Source organism: Gallinula chloropus (genome assembly GCF_964237585.1).
Source record: "Gallinula chloropus genome assembly, chromosome: 1".
Taxonomy (NCBI): domain Eukaryota; kingdom Metazoa; phylum Chordata; class Aves; order Gruiformes; family Rallidae; genus Gallinula; species Gallinula chloropus.
This window is the reverse complement of record NC_140085.1, coordinates 116016236-116039444: the sequence shown is the minus strand read 5'-3', so window position 1 is coordinate 116039444 and position 23209 is coordinate 116016236. Positions and strand designations below refer to the sequence as shown.

General features: G+C 39.9%; 1 protein-coding gene across 1 annotated transcript in view; it reads right to left on the bottom strand.

Annotated features, from left to right (window-relative positions):
* Positions 1-23209, bottom strand: part of SIM2 (SIM bHLH transcription factor 2) — a gene marked incomplete at its 5' end in the record, with an annotated part of 58810 nt that overhangs the window by 12289 nt on the left and 23312 nt on the right. The window contains 3 exons of the mRNA XM_084277008.1: positions 4659-4765; positions 8325-8524; positions 10710-10795. Of these exons, the coding sequence (XP_084133134.1) occupies positions 4659-4765; positions 8325-8524; positions 10710-10795 (393 nt within the window). The remainder of the gene's footprint in view (positions 1-4658; positions 4766-8324; positions 8525-10709; positions 10796-23209) is intronic.

The following is a 23209-nucleotide window of genomic DNA, read 5'->3' as shown; positions in this document are numbered from 1 at the left end:
GACTGAGAGAAAGAGAAAAGCAAGAGTTCTTGTTCTTGCTAAAAGGTCCTCTATGTAGTATATAGGTCATCTCTCTGTACTGCTTACTTTCCTATCCATCTATGCATGTCACAACATATTTATATGTTTCTTCAAATTCAGTTGGTCTCCCTAAGAAAGTTATTCTCTTTCTAAATGGCTATAGACAGGTCTTTCTGGAAGTGTCAGTTCTCTTTCCATTACAGGATATGGTATCCATTTGTTCAGAAAGAAAAAAGGTAAACAGCAACACCTTGCAGGACATTCAAAAATCCAACCTTGCTGACAACAGGCCACTGCTATTCAGAGTTAGAAGTCTCTCAGATACCAGCATTTTGTGTCATACTTGCTGGTGCCCTTTTTCATGCCTATGTTTCCACATAGCATACTCTAGGGGGTAGAGGTATACATATGTACAGATATTTAATGAAAATCACAAGGAATGTGTGTGTATGTAAAAACAGCTACAAAATATAAAGGCATGTGCACTCTCTAGCTGCAACAATGCCAAATAAGTCTGTTCAAAAAGTATTTGTTAATAATCAGCTATATGCCATGGAATCACCATGTTTCTTGGCATTCTATAATTCAAATTGTCCAGTTCTAGGAAAAGATACTTATATTTTGGCCTAGATCATCTAACATATACTTTTTGTAACGTGGTCCAGGCTTTTCAGAACTAAGTCTTTGTGCTATTTTAATGGTCAGGTTTTCCTTGAATTGAAAATGCCTTGCTGCTCAGTCTTCCAAAATAGAAATTAATGGATCACTGGCTATAACAAAGTTGTTCTGAGTGCTTTGGGACTAATCTGACTTTCATTCTCTCACTGATTTTTATTTTTTTTAATCTTTGTTTCAGCTCTTCAGTTAAGAGAGTATTTTAAAAGATGTGAAAACCACCAAGGGCTACAGTGTTCAGCTTTCCTTCCTAATTACATGGATAAGCCAATATTTCTCCTGGGACAGGGGAGGACTCCATGTCTCCTGCATTTTTAGCAATCTGGGGAAAGTCTGACCTTGGCTAGGGGACAGTAGCTGCGCTTCCGATACAGTAAATGAGGTCAATTTCCATTTGGCTCTGTGTTAAATTACCCTGTTTGATGCTGATTGGGAAACCTCAGAAATGGGAGTGAGGTAAATCCTCTACCAAGACAATCTGTGCCGGCTCAGACTTCTTGGTGGCCTCCACTGCAATCAAACAGGGAGGATTCAGTGGCTTTAGCCTTGGCTCTTGCCTGTGTCTTTTGTAGCTGGGTGTTCCGCTGTTGTGGTTCCCTCCTGGCTTAGCAGGGAGGCTGGAAAAGGCACTGAGCTGGCTGGGCTGGGCCTTCGGCTCTGACAGAGACGGCTATTTTAAAAGGCTCCGGCAGGCTCATGGGCATGTGTGGCTGGGAGCTCCTGGCCTGCACCTAAGCACACCACTAAAAGAAATGGACTTTTCTTGGTTCCACGCTTGCAGGAGTTACTGTTTTAGCTTCCCTGGCACACACAGCCTGGCGTGTCATCCGTCCAGCCCTTGAGCAGCTCAGGCAAGGCCTAGCGGACTAGAGAACTGTAGACAGTTCTTTTGCACTCAGAAAGTAGTGCAGCTCTGCCGGAAGGCTCCATTTCAGGGGGGGCAAAAGTAGACTCAGTGCCACAGGCAGAGTATAAACTGTGTTCTGCTATAACATAGATTCTATAAATACATAGGTTTACTTCCAGGAAGCAGCATAACAGTTTGGTGATGACATCAGCTGGGGCTTGCCATGCCAAGGCCCAGAGATGTGACTCTTGTAAAAGTTTCTGTGGGAAGAGCAATGATGTTACAACATCTGGGATGCAGAAAATCCTCCTCACAGAGAGATGATGGTACAAATGAAGTGATTTCTCTGAGGCTAGAAATTTTTTTAATCTATACTGCAGCAGGAATATTTTGTCTGTAAGGGAACAGCTTCTCTATCCTGTCTTTTAGAATGCAAGATCCTCAGGCAGCAACTCATCATTTGTGTGGCCACATTTTCCCCCGTTGCAGAGCAAACACTGTGTATATTGATGGTGCTATAGAAATAAATAACACCAGTTCTAATGGTTTTTTCATATAGCTGGAAGTTAATCAAATGTTTAAAACAGGAAACACTGTTTGCTGCCAGCACACCTTAGGCAAGTACTCACATCTACATTTTCTGCAGAGTCTCATGTTCTTGTTATACCCCTTCCAACCTGTTTCCTTCACTGTTTCCTTTGTTTTGTTCTCTGTACTGCATAACATAAAGTTCAGTTGCTCTAGGTCTTCAGTTTGGGAATTTGTTTCCCCTCTTTGAAAAGGCAATTAGTTATCCTAGTTTAGAGTTGCCTTCTTTCCCCTTTCTTTTCCCCTTTTCCCTTTTCATCTTTCCCCTTTTTCCTTTCCTTTCCTTTCCTTTCCTTTCCTTTCCTTTCCTTTCCTTTCCTTTCCTTTCCTTTCCTTTCCTTCCTTTCCTTTCCTTTCCTTTCCTTTCCTTTCCTTTCCTTTCCTTTCCTTTCCTTTCCTTTCCTTTCCTTTCCTTTCCCTTCCTTTCCTTTCCTTTCCTTTCCTTTCCTTTCCTTTCCTTTCCTTTCCTTTCCTTTCCTTTCCTTTCCTTTCCTTTCCTTTCCTTTCCTTTCCTTTCCTTTCCTTTCCTTTCCTTTCCTTTCCTTTCCTTTCCTTTCCTTTCCTTTCCTTTCCTTTCCTTTCCTTTCCTTTCCTTTCCTTTCCTTTCCTTTCCTTTCCTTTCCCCTTTCCTTTCCTTTCCTTTCCTTTCCTTTCCTTTCCTTTCCTTTCCTTTCCTTTCCTTTCCTTTCCTTTCCTTTCCTTTCCTTTCCTTTCCTTTCCTTTCCTTTCCTTTCCTTTTTTCCTCTTAATACCCTTATTAGGTGTAGGATGTTTCTCTCCAGATTTCTTCATCAGATGACACTTAATCAGCAAATTACTTTGTAGAATGATATGTCAAACTTGCCAACATTTTACTGTTCATGTTCTTAAGACATTTACTGATGGCTGTTGGGGAGTTATAACAGTGTTCCCCAGAGAAAGTTTCTATACTTTACATCTGTTTTAATAATTCCTATTGGTATTCTGACCGTGATTCTACACTGTTCCCACTGTGCCCAAGCATTAGCTGTTATCTTTTGCTTCCTGGTATCTATTTGCTTTGAAACTTTCATAAATTTCTTGTATTTTTCTTCTTTTTAAAAAAAAAACTTTACAATAATTTCTCTTTGTAATTCAGATAGATACAGTAACTAGAGAACTACTTTTTAATAATTCTTTTGATTGGGGAGGTTTGTGGAGGGGGAGGGGTGGAGGTAATTCAGTAAACGTGGTATGTCTCTTTATTTCAAACTCTAGTGATGCATAGATCAGTCTGGCAGCCAAAGGGCAAGTCTTCTGCCACACACACAGAATTATTCATCACTCTGCTCTGAAGTGGAAAACTGTTTTCCAGAGATAATTGTGGCTGTATGGGAATCATCTCTATACCAGCTGACATTGTATTTCAGTGTATTTCAAACGATCTTGTGAAAATAATGACTAATATTTTGTACAGGTCAACAGTCACATCCAAATGCAGATGTTAACACTGAGAAGAGGATGGCCCCAACAGGATACGACCATGTACCCTGGTTGTTCCAGTTTCTAGTTTGCAATGCCCACAGTACTCAGTGGTGCTTTGGTAAATATGAACCTGCTGTAAAGATTGGTTTCTGTTTTCCCAGGTATAGCACACACTGCCATCAACAAGATTTGGCACTTGGAATTTCAGCACTGACTTGCCAAATACAGTTACCTCCTCCTTTATATTCCAGATCCTCATCGACAGCACATATTAAGGTGAAGAACTGACTAGTTTCTCCTTCAGGAAGCCTAAGAGAAGGATTTGACTCTGGCTGCTTTCAGTCCACAGGAGCAATCTGGAAAAAAATTCACTGACATTGGTTTTTGGATGTCATCTTTGCATCATATGGGCTGCGGCAGGCTGAGCCAAATCCAGAGTTCAGCTATTCCCCCAATTTGCTTCTCAAATTAATGTGCTACTGAATGAACTGCTTCCCAAATCCAGATGTTTGAAGATATGATTAGTGTCTCTGTTGGCAGATGGGGAATTATTAAACGTGTAATTTTTTTTCCTGACACTCCATTCTCCAAACCTCATCCACATGCTACTAATGAACATTCATCTCAGGACCTTTTGGGTTCACATTGACTTCAAACATGGGATGATTATTACTAACATATTTCAGAGGAATGGGGAGCTCTTGCATAATATTTCTTTTAACAGCAGAGGCTAGTATAGTTCAGAATGTCCCCTCTCCCTCACACACTCACTGTCTTGGGTTTTTTTCCTCAAGAGTTCACCACCCAGAATCAAGCCCAAATTTTCAAAAGAACCTAGACCCTCTAAGTAGAAAGACAAAAGTGGCCAGCCAGATATGTGGGGTTTTTTTCAGAAGCACAGCATATTGAGCATCTAGCTTATTTACAGAACTAATTATTTCCTTAAGTGATAGCCAAGCACTTTTGGAAATCTAGCTCTAGTTAAGATTTGGAAAATTTTCTCTACTTTCCAGCGTAGTGCCTGTTGTCTGTGAAACTCCCCACTCTACTTCAAAAATTTCAGTCTAGCATTCTTTTTACTTACACAGATGATGAGCATATCGTAAATGGAACACATCACAGCCATGAACATGGTGGTAGAGGGTTTTTTCTATCAGATCTTGGGGCTCATACCCAGTTAATTCAGTAACCCTGGAAAAAGAAGATTCCATAATAAGCAAAATCTCTAGGAATGTTCAGTTTCATTAACCCAACATTTAATTGTGCCAACAAATCATGTGCCTAAAAACTATAGGACAAAATGTTAGTTTTGGAAACAGAATCCTCATCTTCAGAAGAAAATAAACCCTCTCAACCCAGCCAAAGTAAGGTGCAGCTATTCCCTGGCCAGCCTTCCACACAGGCAGGAAAAAGAGGGGGTTTTACTTATTTCCACTTTGGGCTTTTGCCACTGCCCTGCATGATTCCTTGCACAAAGATCCAGTTGAGGAGCCATTCACAAAACAATAAAACTACTCTTATGGACTGCTGACACATTTTCATTTGCTTTTGCAAACATACAAGTGGAGCATGTGTGTTGGTCCATAGAAGCTGCAATCATGGTCTATAAATAAATTCAGGCTAACACCGAACAGAAGAAAGAAGCAGGAGCTTAATCCAGCTGAGAATGTGGAAAGACAAGGAGCTATCACAAGCTAAGGAAAGGCATTCTGAAGCTAGACTTCAGAAAAACATCCTCACAGGATGAGAATTAGAACAATGGAACACATCTGAAACAGCAGCATCTCTGCAGATGCTAAAGAACCAGGCAACCCTGGTGAGACTTACACTGGGTCAGATCTGAAGAGTTAAAGTTCATGGTTAAAAACGGACTTTTGTTTATTTAGCACTGTTGCTTGAGAACAAAAATCCTTAAAGTACATTGTGCAACTCAGCCAAATATGGCTTGTTTGCCTAGTGTTGCTGGAGGGGTTGTTTTATGCTATCCTGGGCTTTCTTCACCTAAAAAGGCAGAACAGAGGTACCATACAAAGGCATGTCTACTTTAACAAGCAGCACAGTCCATTAGCAGGTAATCTGTAGGGTAAAGCTGTTACTGCTGAGGTTCTACTTCTGCAGCAGCAGAAGCATCTGCGTATTTTAATTTCTGGACTTTTACTTGAGACTAGTTCTCATCCAGCCCTGTGCACTGAAAGCTTTATAATAATTGGAATGCCTTAGACATGCTCTTGGAAGTGGCTTTCCAGTTTAGATTCACCCAGAAAGAATCCAGTTCACATGTCTAAGGCCTCTTCATGACATGAACTGCAGTGCAATGAGTGGGGGTGGTCAGGACGTTCACCTCAAAAAGATACTTCTGGTCTGAATTTAAACACCAATTAGGATACATGGCATCAGGCAATAATAAATACAGGGGTTTCAAGCTAAATGTGACATTGGGGGTTGCAGATGATGTAAACTTTGTTTACTTTTTTTTTTCCCTTTGTAACTAATATGAATCTTTACTCTTACCCTAATGCTAAGCAATCATGTAGACCCCACAGGGACTGGAGACTTTATATGCTACTTGAGAGAGCACGTTTGGGGGTGGGATTCTTGTGAAGGAAATCAGAAAAAACATTTATAAAAATGCCTTTGTGGTCTGATTTGTTATGAATACAGTACAGATACATCCATACCTCCCCTAGCTATGCCTTCATCTGCGAAATTTTTGCATTCCTTTGTCTCAGTAAGGGACTGCCAATACAGAGAGAGCACATGTGCTCTCTTTCTGCAGAAATGTATGTGAGTATATGTGAGGATCATTAACAGTTATGAGGACACACAAACTTTTGAAAAGTTTGAATCTGGAAATGAACTCAGCTGCCTGACTTGTTTAACACAAACCTAACCCCTCGATAAGCCACTGTAGGGAGCCTGGGCTCCAAAGGTTGTTCTTTGTGTGTGAGAGGGCACACAGAAGGAACCAGAGCTTGCCCCAAGGATCAGTCCCACCCTCTAGAATTCTCTAAAGCCTTTGTAAACCACTTAGCAATGAATGAATAGACTGCACCATGAAAATCAGAAGCAGTGGATCACTTTGGAGGGAAGTAACTGTTTTCTTCTTCCAGTGACCTTGATAAATGAATTCTTGCATGTTTTATCAAGTATCTAGAAAAGCTTATTTAAATGCTCCTTCCTATGACTTTAATATTGGCCTGTCTGCTGTGGCTGTTACCTCTAAAGATCCAGTAACACTTTTCTTTGTATGGATACCAGAAGAAAGCCTGAGAACAGTTTTGTCTTATTCCTAATATGTCCTTGCTCTGAGCAAATATAATTTGGTTTGCTTAGCTGGGAGACCAAAGGGCTTTGGTAATGCTTAATACCCCGGATTGTCCCGTGTGGGGACAACACCCATCTGCTCTTTGGTAAACACAGCTATGCAACAGTACTGGTTCTATCTGTGCTCCTGTCAACACCTCTGGTTATACTGTCTCCTTTGAAGACACTTATGTCTTCAGGCAATTCCTCTTAGGCACATCATTTCCTTTTTTCCACATGCAGAGACATGTTGCTGAACTCCTTGGGCTGCTTTGTGTCAGTTACATTCAGTAAAACATTAAAAAAAAAAAAAAAAGGGCAAAAAAAAAACCAGAAAAGAAGGAAAAAAAGGAAAGGATTCCAGAAACAACTAGGTCTTTGTATTTTAGCAGCTGATGGCCCACTGTCTCATTGACTTAGCATGGAGAAAGAGCATGTTCTTACATGGTTGAGCTGCAATGCAAAACTTCCGCACTGTCTTGGATACAGGCTCTTTTCACTGTTACATATGAATATAATTTCTGCTTCTTGCAAATGCAGCATGCCAGGGAAATGAGAGAGTATGTGACACACTGCTGCACATGCAGGGATTTTTGAAGAATGATGATCTTCTCAAAATCCAAATCTGTTATATCAACTGGGAATTGGGCTTTTCCCCTCAAGGTATCTTTAACTGCACTGTACAAAGTGTCTTTGTATACTAAAAGATACCATGTTTCAAAAAGGGAGGAATGCATCATTTCACAGCTCCTTCAATTCTGGTTTTGTGCTCTTCTGAGCTGGTATTTGAGATCTATCAGCTGAGAGTGAAGACAGGGTTCTCTTTCTGCAGCAATGGCCATTTTCCCAAGTTTTCTTTAAGAAGGCTGTCTTTCATGAAGCAAACAATTAATTTTCATTCTAACACCCCATTAGTAGGGTTCATTTCATTGTTAAGGCATTACACTAAAGTGCAGAAGAACATGTTTTCGTACTGCTCTATCAAAAGCTTTCCGGATAACCCCAGCAAGTCACTTGACCTCAGTATTTCAGTTGTGTTTTGATGGGGGGTTGTTTGATTGGGGTTGGTTTGTTTGTTTTCACTAAAGATGATGGTTCATCCTTATTCCTTTCACTAGCTTTGTATGTTAAAATTTGTGTCCTTTAAGGTAGAAATCTATTACTGTTCATATGCCTATTAAAATAAGAAGGCTTTAGTTGACTGTCTGAAGCTGTAGGTAACTACAGATTAAATTGGACAGGTTCTTATAAGCTGTCATTCAAGACAAAGCGTGGTCTATCCAGCTACCTGATGGGCTTTAAAGGCCTGCACTGTCTTTGTGTTCCAGATCTATTTCAGACTGCTTTATTTTTTGATGGATGTATTGATCTGTTTGGAAACCACTGTAACCCAGGATAACATTTCACTTTGAAAACACTTTATGTGAGAACTTAAATAGCTGCTTACCTGGAATCTAGGAATATTAATTTTAAATCCAAACTTGCTCTGAACATAAACATGTTACTGTGAAGCTTGATCTCAGTGATTGCACTGGGAGGTAAAGATTGACCTACAGCCACCAGTCCAACAATTTGGTAACAGGAATCATACAAAGACATGTCTAGCATATACTGCCGTATCTTCAAATAGCCACTGCAATGGATCACCTGGCATGAGAAGAAAACATATTCAATATCTGATGGCAATGGAAGAGGTGCAAGTCAGCTGACCACCCAGTTTCAATGAGGTTATAAATCAATACACCCTTATAACACTTAAATACTGCACAGTCTGTTAAGGCTTCAGAAGTGTGGTTAATTTATAAATGGAGATTAAAACACAGTAAAGACAGTTTTTGTGTTTACTGCCAGCATGACTAATCCCGCATTAAAGCATCTGATCTTTGGGACTATCTAGACTGCTTCCTAGTTAATACTTTAAACTCTCTTTGATACAGATTTCTTGTAGACACAGTGAGAATTCCTGTTCATTAATCAAAAAATCTGGAAGTTGCTTTTTAAAATTACTATCTCTCACATGTAAACACACAGAGGGATACATAAACATTTACATTTTAATGAGTTATTATTCTGTTGAAAACCAGACACTTAAAAATCCAGTGGAGATTAATGCATCACACTTATAAAGATTAATGGCTGCATATGTAAACGTGCTAAAAATTAGTTTTTAAGTTCTCCAGTCAAGTTCAGGTGATGTTCTTTTGACACATGACCAAGCCCAGGGTCTTGAGAACAGATTCCTGAATCCCCAGTACAATTCCTAATCACAGGAGTGAAAACTTCAGTGTTAGACCATCAACTAAATAGAGGAGGGGAAACTGTTACCTGAAGACTCCTCCAGAACATAAGATTTATTTAATGTAGTGCTGGTATTTACAAATCATTTGTAGTCCTGCCAATTTTCTAGTCCAAACAGCAGGCATACTACATATCCTTCATCTTAATTTATATTTGACTTCTAACTGTCCAATGGAAAGGAATTAAATTCTACTGTATTTAGTACTCCTGAACAACCCACTAAACAGTCACCAAAAAATAGGCTTCTCCTGTATAAGCTTCCTTCCTCCTCTCTAATCACCATGAGTTAGTATGTTTAGCAAAAGTACAGTAGCAAGCAAAACTTATTGAAGATCTCTTAGCAGATCCTAATAATTCCCATTTGATTCAACAGTTTTTCCTATGCTTCAGCTACTCAGGTGATATTTTCAAAATTATTAATTCTTGACTCTAAGTACAATCAGAGAGAATAAATCTACACCAACATCTGTGTAGATTAATACTTCCTTAAATGTTTCACTGAAGAAATTTTTAATAGTGAGCAAAAGAAGAAAGAAGCTGATCTCCTGATTAGCATTCATTGAGGAGGGGGGAAGGGAGGGAGGGAGAACCCAGAGACACCACCATTACAAGCTCTACTCTTTTACTTGATTTCAGATTCAGCTTTGGGACAGAATCATTTTTGCTGGGAAGCAGCTGAGTAAACAGGAGTTCAAGTAATGAAGAATTATCAGTCTAACCAGGTAGATGGGAGTGTAAATAGATATGTGTCTGGACCTTGAACACATTCCTTAAAAGACCCCTACCTCTCTTGCATGACTCAAATTGAATCCTCCCCAGACTGCATGTGAAGTACCATTCTCTCCTCATGCTTAAATCATAGAATTATACTGTGTAGCTCAAAGAGCAGAAAATGCACGCTGCAAAGCTGAAAGTAAGAACTACCTGAATGACAGGTTTTATCAAACATTCGTTGACTCCTGACTTCATGTAATAAATAGAAAATTAATACAAGTGATAAGATTTCTAAACAAGCTTGGTGGTTTAGTATAATTGGACCCTTAGTTGATATTTAGGGTAACATTATATTCTGATTATTGCTGAGGTAGTTCTGGTCTGGCCAATGAGGTGACTTGTGCAACTGCTTAGCCAGAGCATGGTAACACTGAGGCAGAGGGATGTGAGAAGACTTCCGCATTCCTGTGTCTGGGTTCCTGCATTACCTGTCTCCCGTCACACAGGGGAATAAGGTCTGGCTGTGCACTTCCCTTCAACCTCCATGACTGTGCTCCAGCCAGTTCCCCAGTCCAGAAGGTCAGGGATCAGGATGTGGGAATGTGCCACAAAGCAAACTCCAACTTACTGTGAGAGAGTCTAGACTTTAAGGAATCTGCAATCAGCAGTGGCGGTTTTTGTGTATCTTCTGATTCTTTCTATCACAGAAATCTGCTTTTAGCTATGCATATACTGATAAAAATAAACAAATAAATAAACAAATAAATAAACTTGTTGATTGCTGAACAGTTGGAGGAGGAAAAAAGCTTATATACATTACCTTGTAGCCACTGCATGTCAATCCTGCATTCCTCTTGGCTAGGACACACTTCATTCTCAGGAAAAATGATCTCTCAATTTCATATTCTGAAAGCACAAACCACAGTGTTTATTTATTACTGAAGATTTCAAAATTGTCCATAACATTGCTTTTCATGACTTAACACGTATTTATGTCTCAGCCTTAGGCAGCAATAGAAGTCAGTCATTCTACTTCTCCACTCAGTCTCTGCCCTTAAGATTTATTTCTTCTTCCTCTTAGGATTCTGTGTGAAAGTTGGACAAGTCAGTGTGACCAGGTCTCCAGATCTCCATTTTTACCACTCTTCACAAGGCAATCACCTCATTTCTGAACAGTTAAGTACCAGCCCATATTCATAAAGGGTAGGAAATGCCTCCTTTGGAGCACTGGAAAATTAAAGTGCTCTCCAAAATAATAGCAGAATGGGAACAAGAAAATATGTAAGAGTATATGTAACTTGTCATGCCCAGACTGGTGAACTTCTAGTTTCCATATGCAATATTATTACTTGTTTCACTGACTTCCAAAACCATCTCAATAGATGGGTTTTAAACAAATGTCTTCACCAATAACCTCCAGAAATGTTTTCATATTAAATATTGCTCAGGTAGACACATATTTTCTGCTAAGTATAAGTTACTATGCTCTTTAAGTATTCTGAACAACAGTTCAAACACTAAGAGTTCTGACTTTTTTTACTGGAAGTTGTGGTTTGGCAGAGCACAACTATATTAGGAAACAAAACCTCATTTGGTACATCTGTGAATAGGAAAATCAGGGAAGCAGAGGGGTTTTCAGATATGTTTCAATATGTATTACCCCCTAACTCCCCACAGGATTTGATCCAAAGTCCACTGAAATCAACGTGAGTCTTGATTTAATTTAACTGTCTTCCATATTTTTGTGCATCCATCACCCAGTTAACACCTCTTAGCCACACACCTGCAGTGGTTTGAGTCTCAGACCACTACCTGGAAACCAACCAGTGTTTTACATTAAGTTCTGAGTTTAAAGGTCTGAAGATAGAACCACGGAAAAAAGGATTTAATGAGGAAGGAAAAGTAATGCACTATCTAGCACATCTCAGCTAGTATCAGTCTTCCTGAGTATTTGAATTTTCCATCTACCTAATGCAAATTAAATCTGTATAGGGAAAAACTGGCACATCTACTATAGTGTTTTAAATACAAATGCATACAATTTGGTGGGAGGGAGCAGTACAGTACAGAATACTATTGCTGAAGCATGATCTCATGAGTAAAGAATGGATCTGGGTGATGCAGTGCAGCTCATATCTTCAATGCAGAGTTTCTGTGTGATCTAACACTAGTACTTGCTCTCTTACTTCTGCAGTGCCATGCACACAAAATAAAGGTAACTTTCTCCCTTCAAGGATGCCGAGGGAGAAGAATTATGAATGCACAGTACCGAGACTATGAAGACCACCCTCGGACATGAACAGAGTTGTCTGCAATTTTAACGACTTACATTCTTCTGTAAAAAGAGATGATTAGTGGTATTGGAAGCAATGTCTTACAATTCTCAAAAGTCCTGCCACAAGACCTAAAAGAGTCTCTTTCAGTACCAACCCCTTTCCAGGCACCTTATTCTTTAGCTTTTATTTGCCATTCCCTTCATTTTTAAATGTTACTGCAGACTAGTGCACTGCTACAGAAACACTATAAAACTAGAGTAGTACCCAGACTGAAAAATAACATTTTTCCTTTATTATTTAAAATTGTTAATTATGTCATTATATAAGAAGAGGTCCTGTCTCCCTGATTTCATGGTAGTAGATTGCAAGCAAGAGATCCCTATGGAACACCCGTCCTCCTAACTAGCTACAGGCTGTCTAGGAAACCAGGACAGTAATCAAAAAAGAAGCAATTCAAAGTAAAAGATGTTGTGTGGTGTAAGAGGACAGAGTAGAGATAGTGTTGCCCCCTAGCACTAAGCAGTATGGGAAGGGTGATAGGATTGTAATTCAATAGTAGCTGCATGTGATTTTTGAGACTGAAGAGTAATAATCAGTAGCTTTGTCATTGCATGTAAACAAGTGTGAAATTATATAAATGTGATTTAATAATGATGTGTTTATTACATATAGATCATTGAGTTATTAGGGCTTTAGTAGAGTGCTGCTGAACCACCAAATGCTAGTTTCTTAAATTAGTTACATCTCATGCCTGCAGTCTAAAGAGGGTAGAGATACCCGTGAGCTAATTCAGGATTCGTCTGGGAGCTTCCATTTTTGACGCTTGAGCTAGCTGATAGTAAGATGCCTTAAGTAAGCAAAAAGGAGAGATAGTCCATGTGGCCAAACAGAATCTGGGCCCTGAGTGACATACTGTCTGTTGACCTGAAGAGGCCAAAGCAGCATATACATGATAATAAGATTTCTTCCTCCGATGTGTATTAAGAGTGATTGATTGTGTTTATATGGGAGCCCACTGTCACTGTGAGAGTTGCTATTGGGGATTGGGGCAGAGATGAAAGTGTCTAAAGAAGAAAAGGAGAGCCTGACCATTCCTGGATTGTCTGGGACCATCAGAACTGTTACTGTGGTTATTTAGTAATGTGGCATGTCCCTTAGCACAGGTGGATGCAGAGTGCCACAGCATTTTTAACCAGCCAGCTGGAATTGTTATATGGTTGGTCAAAGTGCCCAGTGAATAATGTGCAGGTGCTACATGTCACCTGGCATCTCGTTTGCAGGACTGGAGCTGAAGAATACAATAGCTACCAGAGAGACATCCTTGTGAGTGTGTATATTAGATCTACTAGCAAGCTTTGAGACTGATTTGCTGGCAAGGAAAAGCAGGACCAGGCCATTCATATTGTTCTTGCTCATGTGAGTGCTGTTGGTTTGTATGTGGTGCCTGTACGAGATCACGAGTCTGCTGTCTGTGTTGAACTGTCACTTGTGAGCTCTGTGTATGTGTGTGTGTGTTTGTGCACATCTACTGGGAATAAAACCATTCCAGACCTCATCAAGAGACTGCAAATTATAAAGAAGCAGTAAGACCAAAACCCTCACATAAAGAACATAGATGTGCAAGACTGTGAACAGCATGAATTAGTATTCATATTAACCAATACCTTTGCCAGTGTGTCTCCCTGATACCCTTGAAAGCAGCAGAAGGGGGTAGCAAAGCAAAAAAGAACTAAAGGGAATTTGTAATTGTCGAGCTGATTGGGAAATAAAGAGCCCTGGCATCCTGCTGGATGCTAACATGTTCATCAATATAATGCAAAACTTAAAATATCACATCCAGGCTGTACCTGATGCAATTAAGATGGTCTACACTGATGAAGAGAATGGAAAAAGAAAATGAGGTTCTTAAAGGTTTAGCAAGTAAAGAGGGAGAAGCTGAATATTCAAATAGGAGAAATCAGATGAGCTGTGAGAAGAGTGATTAATAATGCATGCTGTCCTGCTGCAGAGGTTAATCACCAAATTGTGAGGATATAGTAGGCATAAAAGCTTAGTTATAAAGCAAGAAAAAAAGCCTGTAGCACAAATAGCCAGCACCTGCTGTAACAGCAGAATGACCAAAGATATTCAAGGTTGTAGCAGAAGTCTGAAACTGGGGGGATGCTAAATTAAAAGCACCCAGTATAATGCAAATGTAAAACCAGTATTGATGGTATGCCGGTAATTGTAAAAACAGCAAATTCAAAATTAGCTCTTCAGGCTTAAGAAAGAGATGAATGTAAGAAATTATTCTTAAGTACAAAGTGACTTTTATCAATCAGAATTAAGTTTTGAAAAACTGCAAAAATGTAACAACATAAAACATCTAGACCTAGAAATGTAATTATTGATATAATTAGTGTTCTTTCAAGCAAATATGTAAGCACGGTATGTATAATAACAGGACTAGCAAGAAGGCAAGAGAGGTTTGAAACAGAGAAGAAACCATTCAAGTGCTACTAGTTCTTAAGTAGAGAGAACTATGGTTTAAGTACATATATACAAAACGAGAGAGAGAAAAATGAATAGTAAAATCATAGAATCACAGAATGGTTTGCGTTGGAAGGCACCTCAAAGATCATCTAGTTCCACCCCCACTGCCATGGGCAGGGACACCCTCCACTAGATCAGGTTGCCCAAAGCCTTGGACACTGCCAGGGATGGGACAGCCACAGCTTCTCAGGGCAGCCTGTGCCAGCATCTCACCACCCTCACAGGGAAGACTTTCTTCCTAACATCTGATCTAAATCTGCCCTCCTTCAGCTTAAGGCCATTACCCCTTGTCCTGTCACTATACTCCCCAGTAAACTCCTGTAGGCCTCCTTTAGGTACTGGAAGGCTCCCCAGAGCTTTCTCTTCTTGAGGCTGAACAAGCCCAACTCTCTCTGCCTGGCTTCATAGGAGAGGTGCTCCAGCCCTCTGATCATCTTTGTGGCCCTCCTCTAAACTCACTCTTACAGCTCCATGTCTTTCTTGTACTGGGGACCACAGGCCTGGATACAGCACTCCAGGTGGGCTCTCATCAGAGCAGAGTCGATGGGCAGAATGCCCTCCATTGACCTGCTGGTCACACTGTTTTGATGCAGCCCAGCAGCTTTCTGGGCTGCAAGTGCATATTGCCATCTCATACTGAGTTTTACATCAATCAATTCTCTGCCCAGCCTGTAGTTGTGCTTGAGATTGTACCAACCCATGTGCAGGACATTGCACTTGGCCTTGTTGAACTTCATGCAGTTCACATGAACCCATCTCTCAAGCCTGTCAAGGTGCCTCTGGGTGGCATCCCCTCCTGTGTGTTTGTTGACCACAGCACACAGCTTGGTGTCTCTGGAAAACTTGCTGAGGGTGAAATATTATGACTGAACCATAAAATAAGCAACACTGAAGGAAAATAGCCTTGCTAAGTACTAGAGAATATTCATACAATCTAATAACTGAAGCTTAATTGAAGCTTAACCACTGTATTTAATTCTGAAATGTTAACAATATAAATGCATCACTATAAGGAATATTAACACCTTTCATGTAAGTGTTAAGAAAATATTAAAAATTTATGTATAAACATATATATGTTTGTTATAAAGAAAAGATGAAACCAACAGGTTGCAGAGATCAGCTAATAAAGGACAAGAAATAAAACGCTACTGAGTGGATTAGAAAGTTTTATGGAGATGTTTCAGCTGAGTTAACACACACAGAGCTCCCCCCTCCCTCCCCCCCCAAAAAAATCAATAATAATCTTTGATGGTTTTTTCTTCCATATGTATCACAGAAGAAAATATAATCCATTCAAACCCTATGGTTTCTGATAATAACATCATGATCAGCTTTGGTTTTGTTTGGTTGTGGGGTTGTTTTTTTCCTTTATGAAAAGGGAGAATAAGTAATATGAAGATGTTTTTAACTCTAACAAAAGAAACATTATGTCTCTGCATGAGGATATATTTCATATTATTAGTGATAATGATTAAAAGAACTCCATTACAGCACAGCAATCTCCATATATGTACTCTGTGTTTGTATGGATGTAATGACATATTTACAAAACAGCATTTTTAGAGCTGCAAGAAACTGGAGACTTCATTAAGCATAACAATGTCTCCCATGGTGCATTATTCTCTACCTGCACCTTCACAACACCTGGAACTGAGATAGCTATATCATCACACAGTGTAGCATTGGGGATATCTCATTTGTAAATTCACATTTGTCACTGCAGGAAGTATTTATTATATTGCCCCATTGACTACAGCTTCCAGAAGCAAGAGGAAAAACTGGAAAACTGACAACAAAGAATAGAATAGAATAGAATAGAATAGAATAGAATAGAATAGAATAGAATAGAATAGAATAGAATAGAATAGAATAGAATAGAATTTCAGTTGGAAGGGACCTGCAGTAATCATCCAGTCCAACTACCTGACCATTTCAAGGTTGACCAAAAATCAAAGCTTGTTATTAGGGGCACTGCCTCTTAAACACTGGCAGGCCTGGGACATCAACTATCTCTCTAGGAAGCCTGTTCCAGGGTTTGACCACCCTCTCGGTAAAGAGGCGTTGCCGAATGTCCAATCTGAACCTCCCCTGGGGCAGCTGTGAACCGTTCCCACATGTCCTATCACTGGATCCCAGGGAGAAGAGCTCAGCAGCTCCTTCTCCACTTCCTCTCCTCAAAAAGCTGTAGACAGCAGTGAGGTTGCCCCTCACCCTCCTTCATTCCAAACTAGACATGCCCAAATGTCCTCAAAGGACATGCCTTCCAGCCCTTCCACCAGCTTTGTTCCCTCCTCTGGATGCATTCAAGGATCTTCACATCCTTCCTAAATTGTGGGGCCTAGAAGTGCACACAGTACTCCATGTGAGGTCACACCAACGCTGACTACAACGTGATTATCCCCTCTTTTGACCTGCTGGTTATACCATGTTTGATGCATTCAAGGATGCAGTTTGCCCTCCTGGCTGCCAGGGCATGCTGCTGACCCATGTGGAGCTTAGCATCAACCAGCGCCCCCAGAGCCCTTTCTGCAGAGCTGCCCTCCTGCCATTCCTCTCCCAGCTACTTGAGATTTCAAAAAAAGTGAACAGTCACCACATGGAGATGGCACATAAATTTCACTGTTGTTTTTTCTCTTACTCAGCACCATTTCTTTCAATTATCTACTATTCCAGCAAGTCCACCACATATGATGAAATTTGTCTGTTTAATTGCACCTTCTCTAGAATTTGCCATAGCCATTTATAATTCTGACAAACAGCTGTGTGTTGCTATGAAAGGTTTTAACAGTTTTCCTTTAAAGTATTGCAGCATGGCTCTGCTTTTCCTATCTTCCCTTTTACTTTCCATGTCAGTATCTATTTTCCCTCTTTACCTGAACAAGACTAGTTTCCCTCTCCCCCCAAAACATTACAATAATTGAGAAGTTAATCTTTCTTTTCATGGGTTGATTAATTTTCAGTTTCTACGTTCTTCTGTTCAAGCTTATTTTCAGATGAGTCAAGAAAATGTCTCAATAGCTGCTAAAACTAAGAAACCTCCACTCCCACTTTTTAATTAGCAAATACTTTGAAAGGCTTTGATGATAGCTTCCTGAAAAGCAGAACAACCACCTTAGTACAGCTTTTAACATTCCCCAGAACTTATTTGCATTGTGTTTATCTACTACAGAAATTAGGGATGAAAAGCAAAGCTTTAGGGTTCTTTCTAAATATTTATCCTTCCATTTTTGGCACAGTGATTCTCTTTATCCAGTTAGGCAGAGCACAATTGCAGGTCTACTTTTCTATTCCAGCCAGTTCTGATATTTGTTATAACTTGAATTTATATTTTTTGTCCCCTCCTGTATCTATGTTTAACATTTGAAAGTGATTGTCTTTTCCTCATTGCTCCACAAACTTTTATTGAAACTTTTTAAGAATGACCTGTGAGACTCTCAGGTTTTACCCTGGAATTCCAGTTTTCGATTGTTCCCCAACTGGGTGATAGGTTATAGCTTGAAATTAAAAATAATGCAAGTAAAATACTAGTTTTGATCAGCATGATTGTATACTTTGAGCAGATGTCTCTATATTTTTGCCTGCTCTTCTTTGGAAGGGTGTAACAGATTGAGATCATGACTTTTGCAGTATGTCTACTAGCAGATGTTTTAATAAAACTGAGGTATCATTTATAATGAGTCTTAAAGGGGGAGACACTGCAAGTCTGTGTCCAAGATGTCCATTTCAAATGTATCACTGTTTATTGTTTAGCCAAACTCCATGTTTCCCTTATCAGATTCAGAGTTGTTCTTCTATTCTACTAGCATATTACTATATTGCCTAGTTGTCTTACAGAGGCTTCCTCCCTGCAGCACTGCTACAATGTAGCTCAGTAGATTCAGTAAAAGCTATAAATGAGGCAGAGAGTAAATGATTTCATTCAAATCCCAGTCCATATTTATCCATATGTTAACATCCTCAGAGACCTGAAAGACGGCAGCCTGTGAATGAGAACATAGAAAACCATTGCTGTCTACAGGCACACAGGAGACACTTCCTTCTTACAGCACCAAGTAACATTTCTACAAAGTATGCCTTCTCCATTAATTCCTTTTCTTTTCTTAGCCAAATATATCAATACAGTTTGACTGCAAACACTGGTCAAGAATAAAATAGCTTGTTTATGTTTCACAGATTTTTATTTTCTTACTCTTATAAACAGAATGAATGTCATAGTAGAGAAAATGAGTCTTGGTGTTTTGGATAAAGAATATTTGTGCATTTGTTCACTCATATTGCACATGACTGCCAAACACGATTCTCCAAGCATTTCTGTGAAATTATGGTTAGCTTCATGGAAGCCAGAATTGTCCATCCCTGGGGGTGCAACTACAAAATCTATCTTTGCTTTCCACTCAATCTTTCATCTCTTTTGAAAGAAAACAGTCACAAAATTCTGTGGTTTTCATGCTGTTGCACAGTGGACTGAGAAAAAAAAATCATCTTTTTTTTCCACATCTTCACCTCCCATGCCTTTATTTTCTCTAAGGTAAAAATTATTACTTTGTATCTCTTTTCCAATGCTCCCAAGTTTTAACACTAGGAAAATGTTTTGTTGCAGAACCCCTTTGTAAATTACTATATGTAAGCATGCATACTGCATGCTGCTGCACCATGTGCTGTTTAAAGAACGTCTGTCTCATCTGTCACTATAAAAGATATGAAGCATTAGAAGTGCTCCACGTGGCAGCTTGGGTGTAATGTCAAATTTCAGCTCTAGGGTAGGAGATGGAAACTATTCTCAAAAGGCACATTTAGACCAAAGTACTGTGCACGCAGTCACCTGCTTCCACCTTCCCTCCCATCCAACTTGTGTGGAGACACACGCCTGCCTCAAGCTGATATATTCATCTGAGTCAAGACATGCATGTGTGATAAGCTGCGCTCCACATCCCTGATGGACTGTTTTACAGGGTAGAAACACAGATACCACAAGCTCGTGTTTAGATAACACTTTACTGCCCATCCCCCAAACACTCTGCATATTTTTGCCTTTTCAGTTGGGTTATTTTCATCTTACCTCCTCTATACTCTAAAGTCACACATGTTCTGGTCTTGTTTAATCTGTACAGCATCTGGGTCCCACACAGCACTGCTGACTAAAAGAACATGTAAGTATCTTGGCTAGTCTCTTGTGTGAACATAACAAGGCTAGAGCTTTTTGTGAGATGCAGGAGAGACAAATGCCATCATTTCTACCCCTTAACTATGAATGTCGGTGACTTATCCTCTAGAATGAAAAAGAGGTAAAAGCACTGCAGGATGCATGAAAAAGAGATACTTGCATAAGAGTACACACAGTATTATGGTAGCCCTTGAAGCTGGGAATCCAGGATTGACCAAGAGAGCCAGTATGAGAAGGGCCTTGCAAATGCCTTTGGTGGGCTTTCCTCGTAAAAATTTCAGAAGCAGGTCTGGAGACAAGCTAATGGAAAATGAGGAATCAGACCTGCAAGCTTGATGCATACTGGCCATCTTTACTATTGCTGTGCCAGAAAGAACTGTGCAAAAGTGAGGTTGTGACTAAAACTATTCTGCAAAGTTAAATACTGCATGCAAACAGGTGCATGGAAACAACTGTCGTGGTTTAACCTGGCAAGCAGCTAAAACAACCACACAGCCAGTGGTTCACTGCCCGCACCCAGTGGGGTGGAGGACAGAACTGGGGAAAAAAAATAAAGTAAAACTCAAGAGTTGAGATAAAAACAGTTTAATATGGAGGAAAAGGAGGATGAGGTGGTGGTGGTGGTGATGATGACGATATGCAGAACAGGTGATGTACAGCATAGTTGTTCACCACCCACAGCCCACTGATGCACAGCTAGTTCCTAAACAAGGGTCTAAACCCCCAACCAGCTTCTCCAAGTTACATACTGAGCATAACATCGTATGGTGTGGAATATCCCTTAGGCCAGTTTGGGTCAGCTGTCCTGACTGTGTCCCCTCCTAGCTTCTTGTGCACCCCCAGCCTACGAACTGGTAGTGCAGTATGAGAAGTTGAAAATCCCTGACATCGCCTAACAAAATCCAAAATATCAGTGTGTTATCAACATTATTCCCATCCTAAATCCAAAACACAGCACTCTACCCACTACTAGGAAGAAAATTATCACTATCCCAGCCAAAACCAATGCAACATTTTCCTGTCCTTCTTTGATATGCATTGTCAAAACTGACTCCAAGTAAGAGAAAAGAAATAAACCAGTTAGATGTACTTTCCCTTCTCCCTGTTACACTGCAGCATTATATATACACATGCAGGTTTTAGTAAATGAGTGGCACTAGTTGTATAATATAGTGCAAAACTGCAAATTAGAGAGAGACAGCAAGTTGCTATGCACATACTAAGTTCAAAACCAAAGTTTGTGGGCTGTCTTGGTTTGTCCTAGTAATGTTTTTTCTGTGGTAGGAAAGCAATCAGTGCTGTTGTTAGCCTCAGTCCTAGAGTTCCAAACTTGCACAAACTGTCCAAACTCCCTTCCTATTTGGACAGTTTGTTCTATTTTCTGACTGTATCCAGAATCCTGTCAGTGCTGCAGAGGGTAAATTGGTTTTGTTCTCATTCCTGTCATCCAAACTCAGCTAGCACTTGCCCAAATTTTCCTTTGCTCCTGTAAATCATGCTTCCAACCTTTTCATAGTGAAGACACTCAACAGGGCACTAGGCAGAAGGGAGAAGAATAGCTTTTGCACTCTGAGGCACTGCAGTCTCTTCAGTATACTTTACTGTTAATTACCAATTTTTAAAAAAAGGTGGGTTTTTTTAATGGAGTGCCAGCAGTCTGTCCTCTTTTCCACTTTTGTACATCTATAGTAATAATATTTTCTAGGTTTCTCAAATTTAAAAAAAAACCAAAAAAACAAACACTAACACACAGTGGTAATAGGACCATCGTGTTAAACCTTTATCTTTCAGTAACAGTTCTCCTACAAAATATTTCTAAATTAATTTAAAAATTCCATTTGTCTTTTGCACATATACTAATAGAAAAATTTCTTTAAAGAGTAAAAAAGATTTTTCCAGGCATACAATTTTCTATTCCCATATTTTAATGTCAAACAAAATGTTTGCTGTTCTTCCTTGAGAGGAAGACTATGCACTGGCATTTACTTCTTATTTGATTGAAACCATGTCTTTAAAGTATCAACCAGAGTGGAGAAAGCCTGACACAATGTATTCCACATTCCTTGTGTTAGTTACATTAGGGTATAATTGATCATAGAAGAATTATCCAGTTGTTAGCAGACAACTGGAATGTCTACAACAACTACATTACTCCCTCTTCCCTTTGTCTGTTCTGGGGAATGTTAATAAACTGCTTTTAGTACACCATGTCCTGGTGCACAAGTCAGCAAAAGTTGGGAAGCTACAGGCACTTTAAAGGATTAAAATCTCAGAAAAGGCATATGAAACCAATAAAAGACACACAATGCCTGACTCCAAATACACCCATGGAAGAGCAGCACACAATGCTGAATCCCTCTCAGCATTGCTTAAACTGCATGTCTCAGTCAACCTGCAATGCAAGTATCTCTTACTTTGCTTGCTTACTTATATTCATCTGCAGTGATGACAGATGCAGAGGATTTATACCCAGCTTGCACTATCCTGATATTTCATACAAAAATTTTCTTCTTTATTCTTATAGGTATGTCCAGGAAGTACAGCATTTCCCCAAAACTTCCAGTTGGTTTAGTAAGCATTACTATCCTGCTGCAAGCCTACCAACCTATGCAACTAACTGTTAAAGAAAACTGTGCAAAGTTGCTTGGTATAGACACTTTTGATGTCACCTGAGGGCTTCAGGTCCTGACTTATCACAGTATGTGCATCCCAGCTTGTGTCAGTATGTTGTTTCCCCTGCATGCTACAGGGAGCTGGGTGCAGTCAATAATCCTGGTGGAATCCTCAACATTCAGTCACTGAAAGCCAGCCACTATTTCAGACTTGTCACGTCTGGTCAGGGCACTTCACAAACCTCTGCCATCATTGTTACCCCCCCACTGTGCTAGTACCAAATGTTTTGCTGCTGAGAGTAGCAGCTTAGACTTACTAACCTGACAGACATTTAGTTTGATGTGAAGTGATGAAAGGAGCAAACTCCTCACATGCCTCCACAAAGTTCTGGAGCCATCACTGAGTAGGCAGAATTTTGCATTGCACCACAACACACCAGGTGTAATGCACTAAGCAGGGAAGATATGCACCATGCACTGAGTCTCTACAGTCAGTCATAAACATAACCTTGCAGTCTTCCAAGATTTAGAAACTACTGTTATCTCATTATTCCCACATTCTGGAGCCCAGCCACCCTTCTGGATGACACCCTTCTGCCCCAGCAGGAGATTCTCATCCAGTGGACCCAGTTTGTTAGTTCCTATACTTGACAAAGAAAATCAGAAAAGAAAACCTTTCAGAGCTGTCAATGCTCAAGGTAGGACATCATGCATACAAACCCATTTACCTACA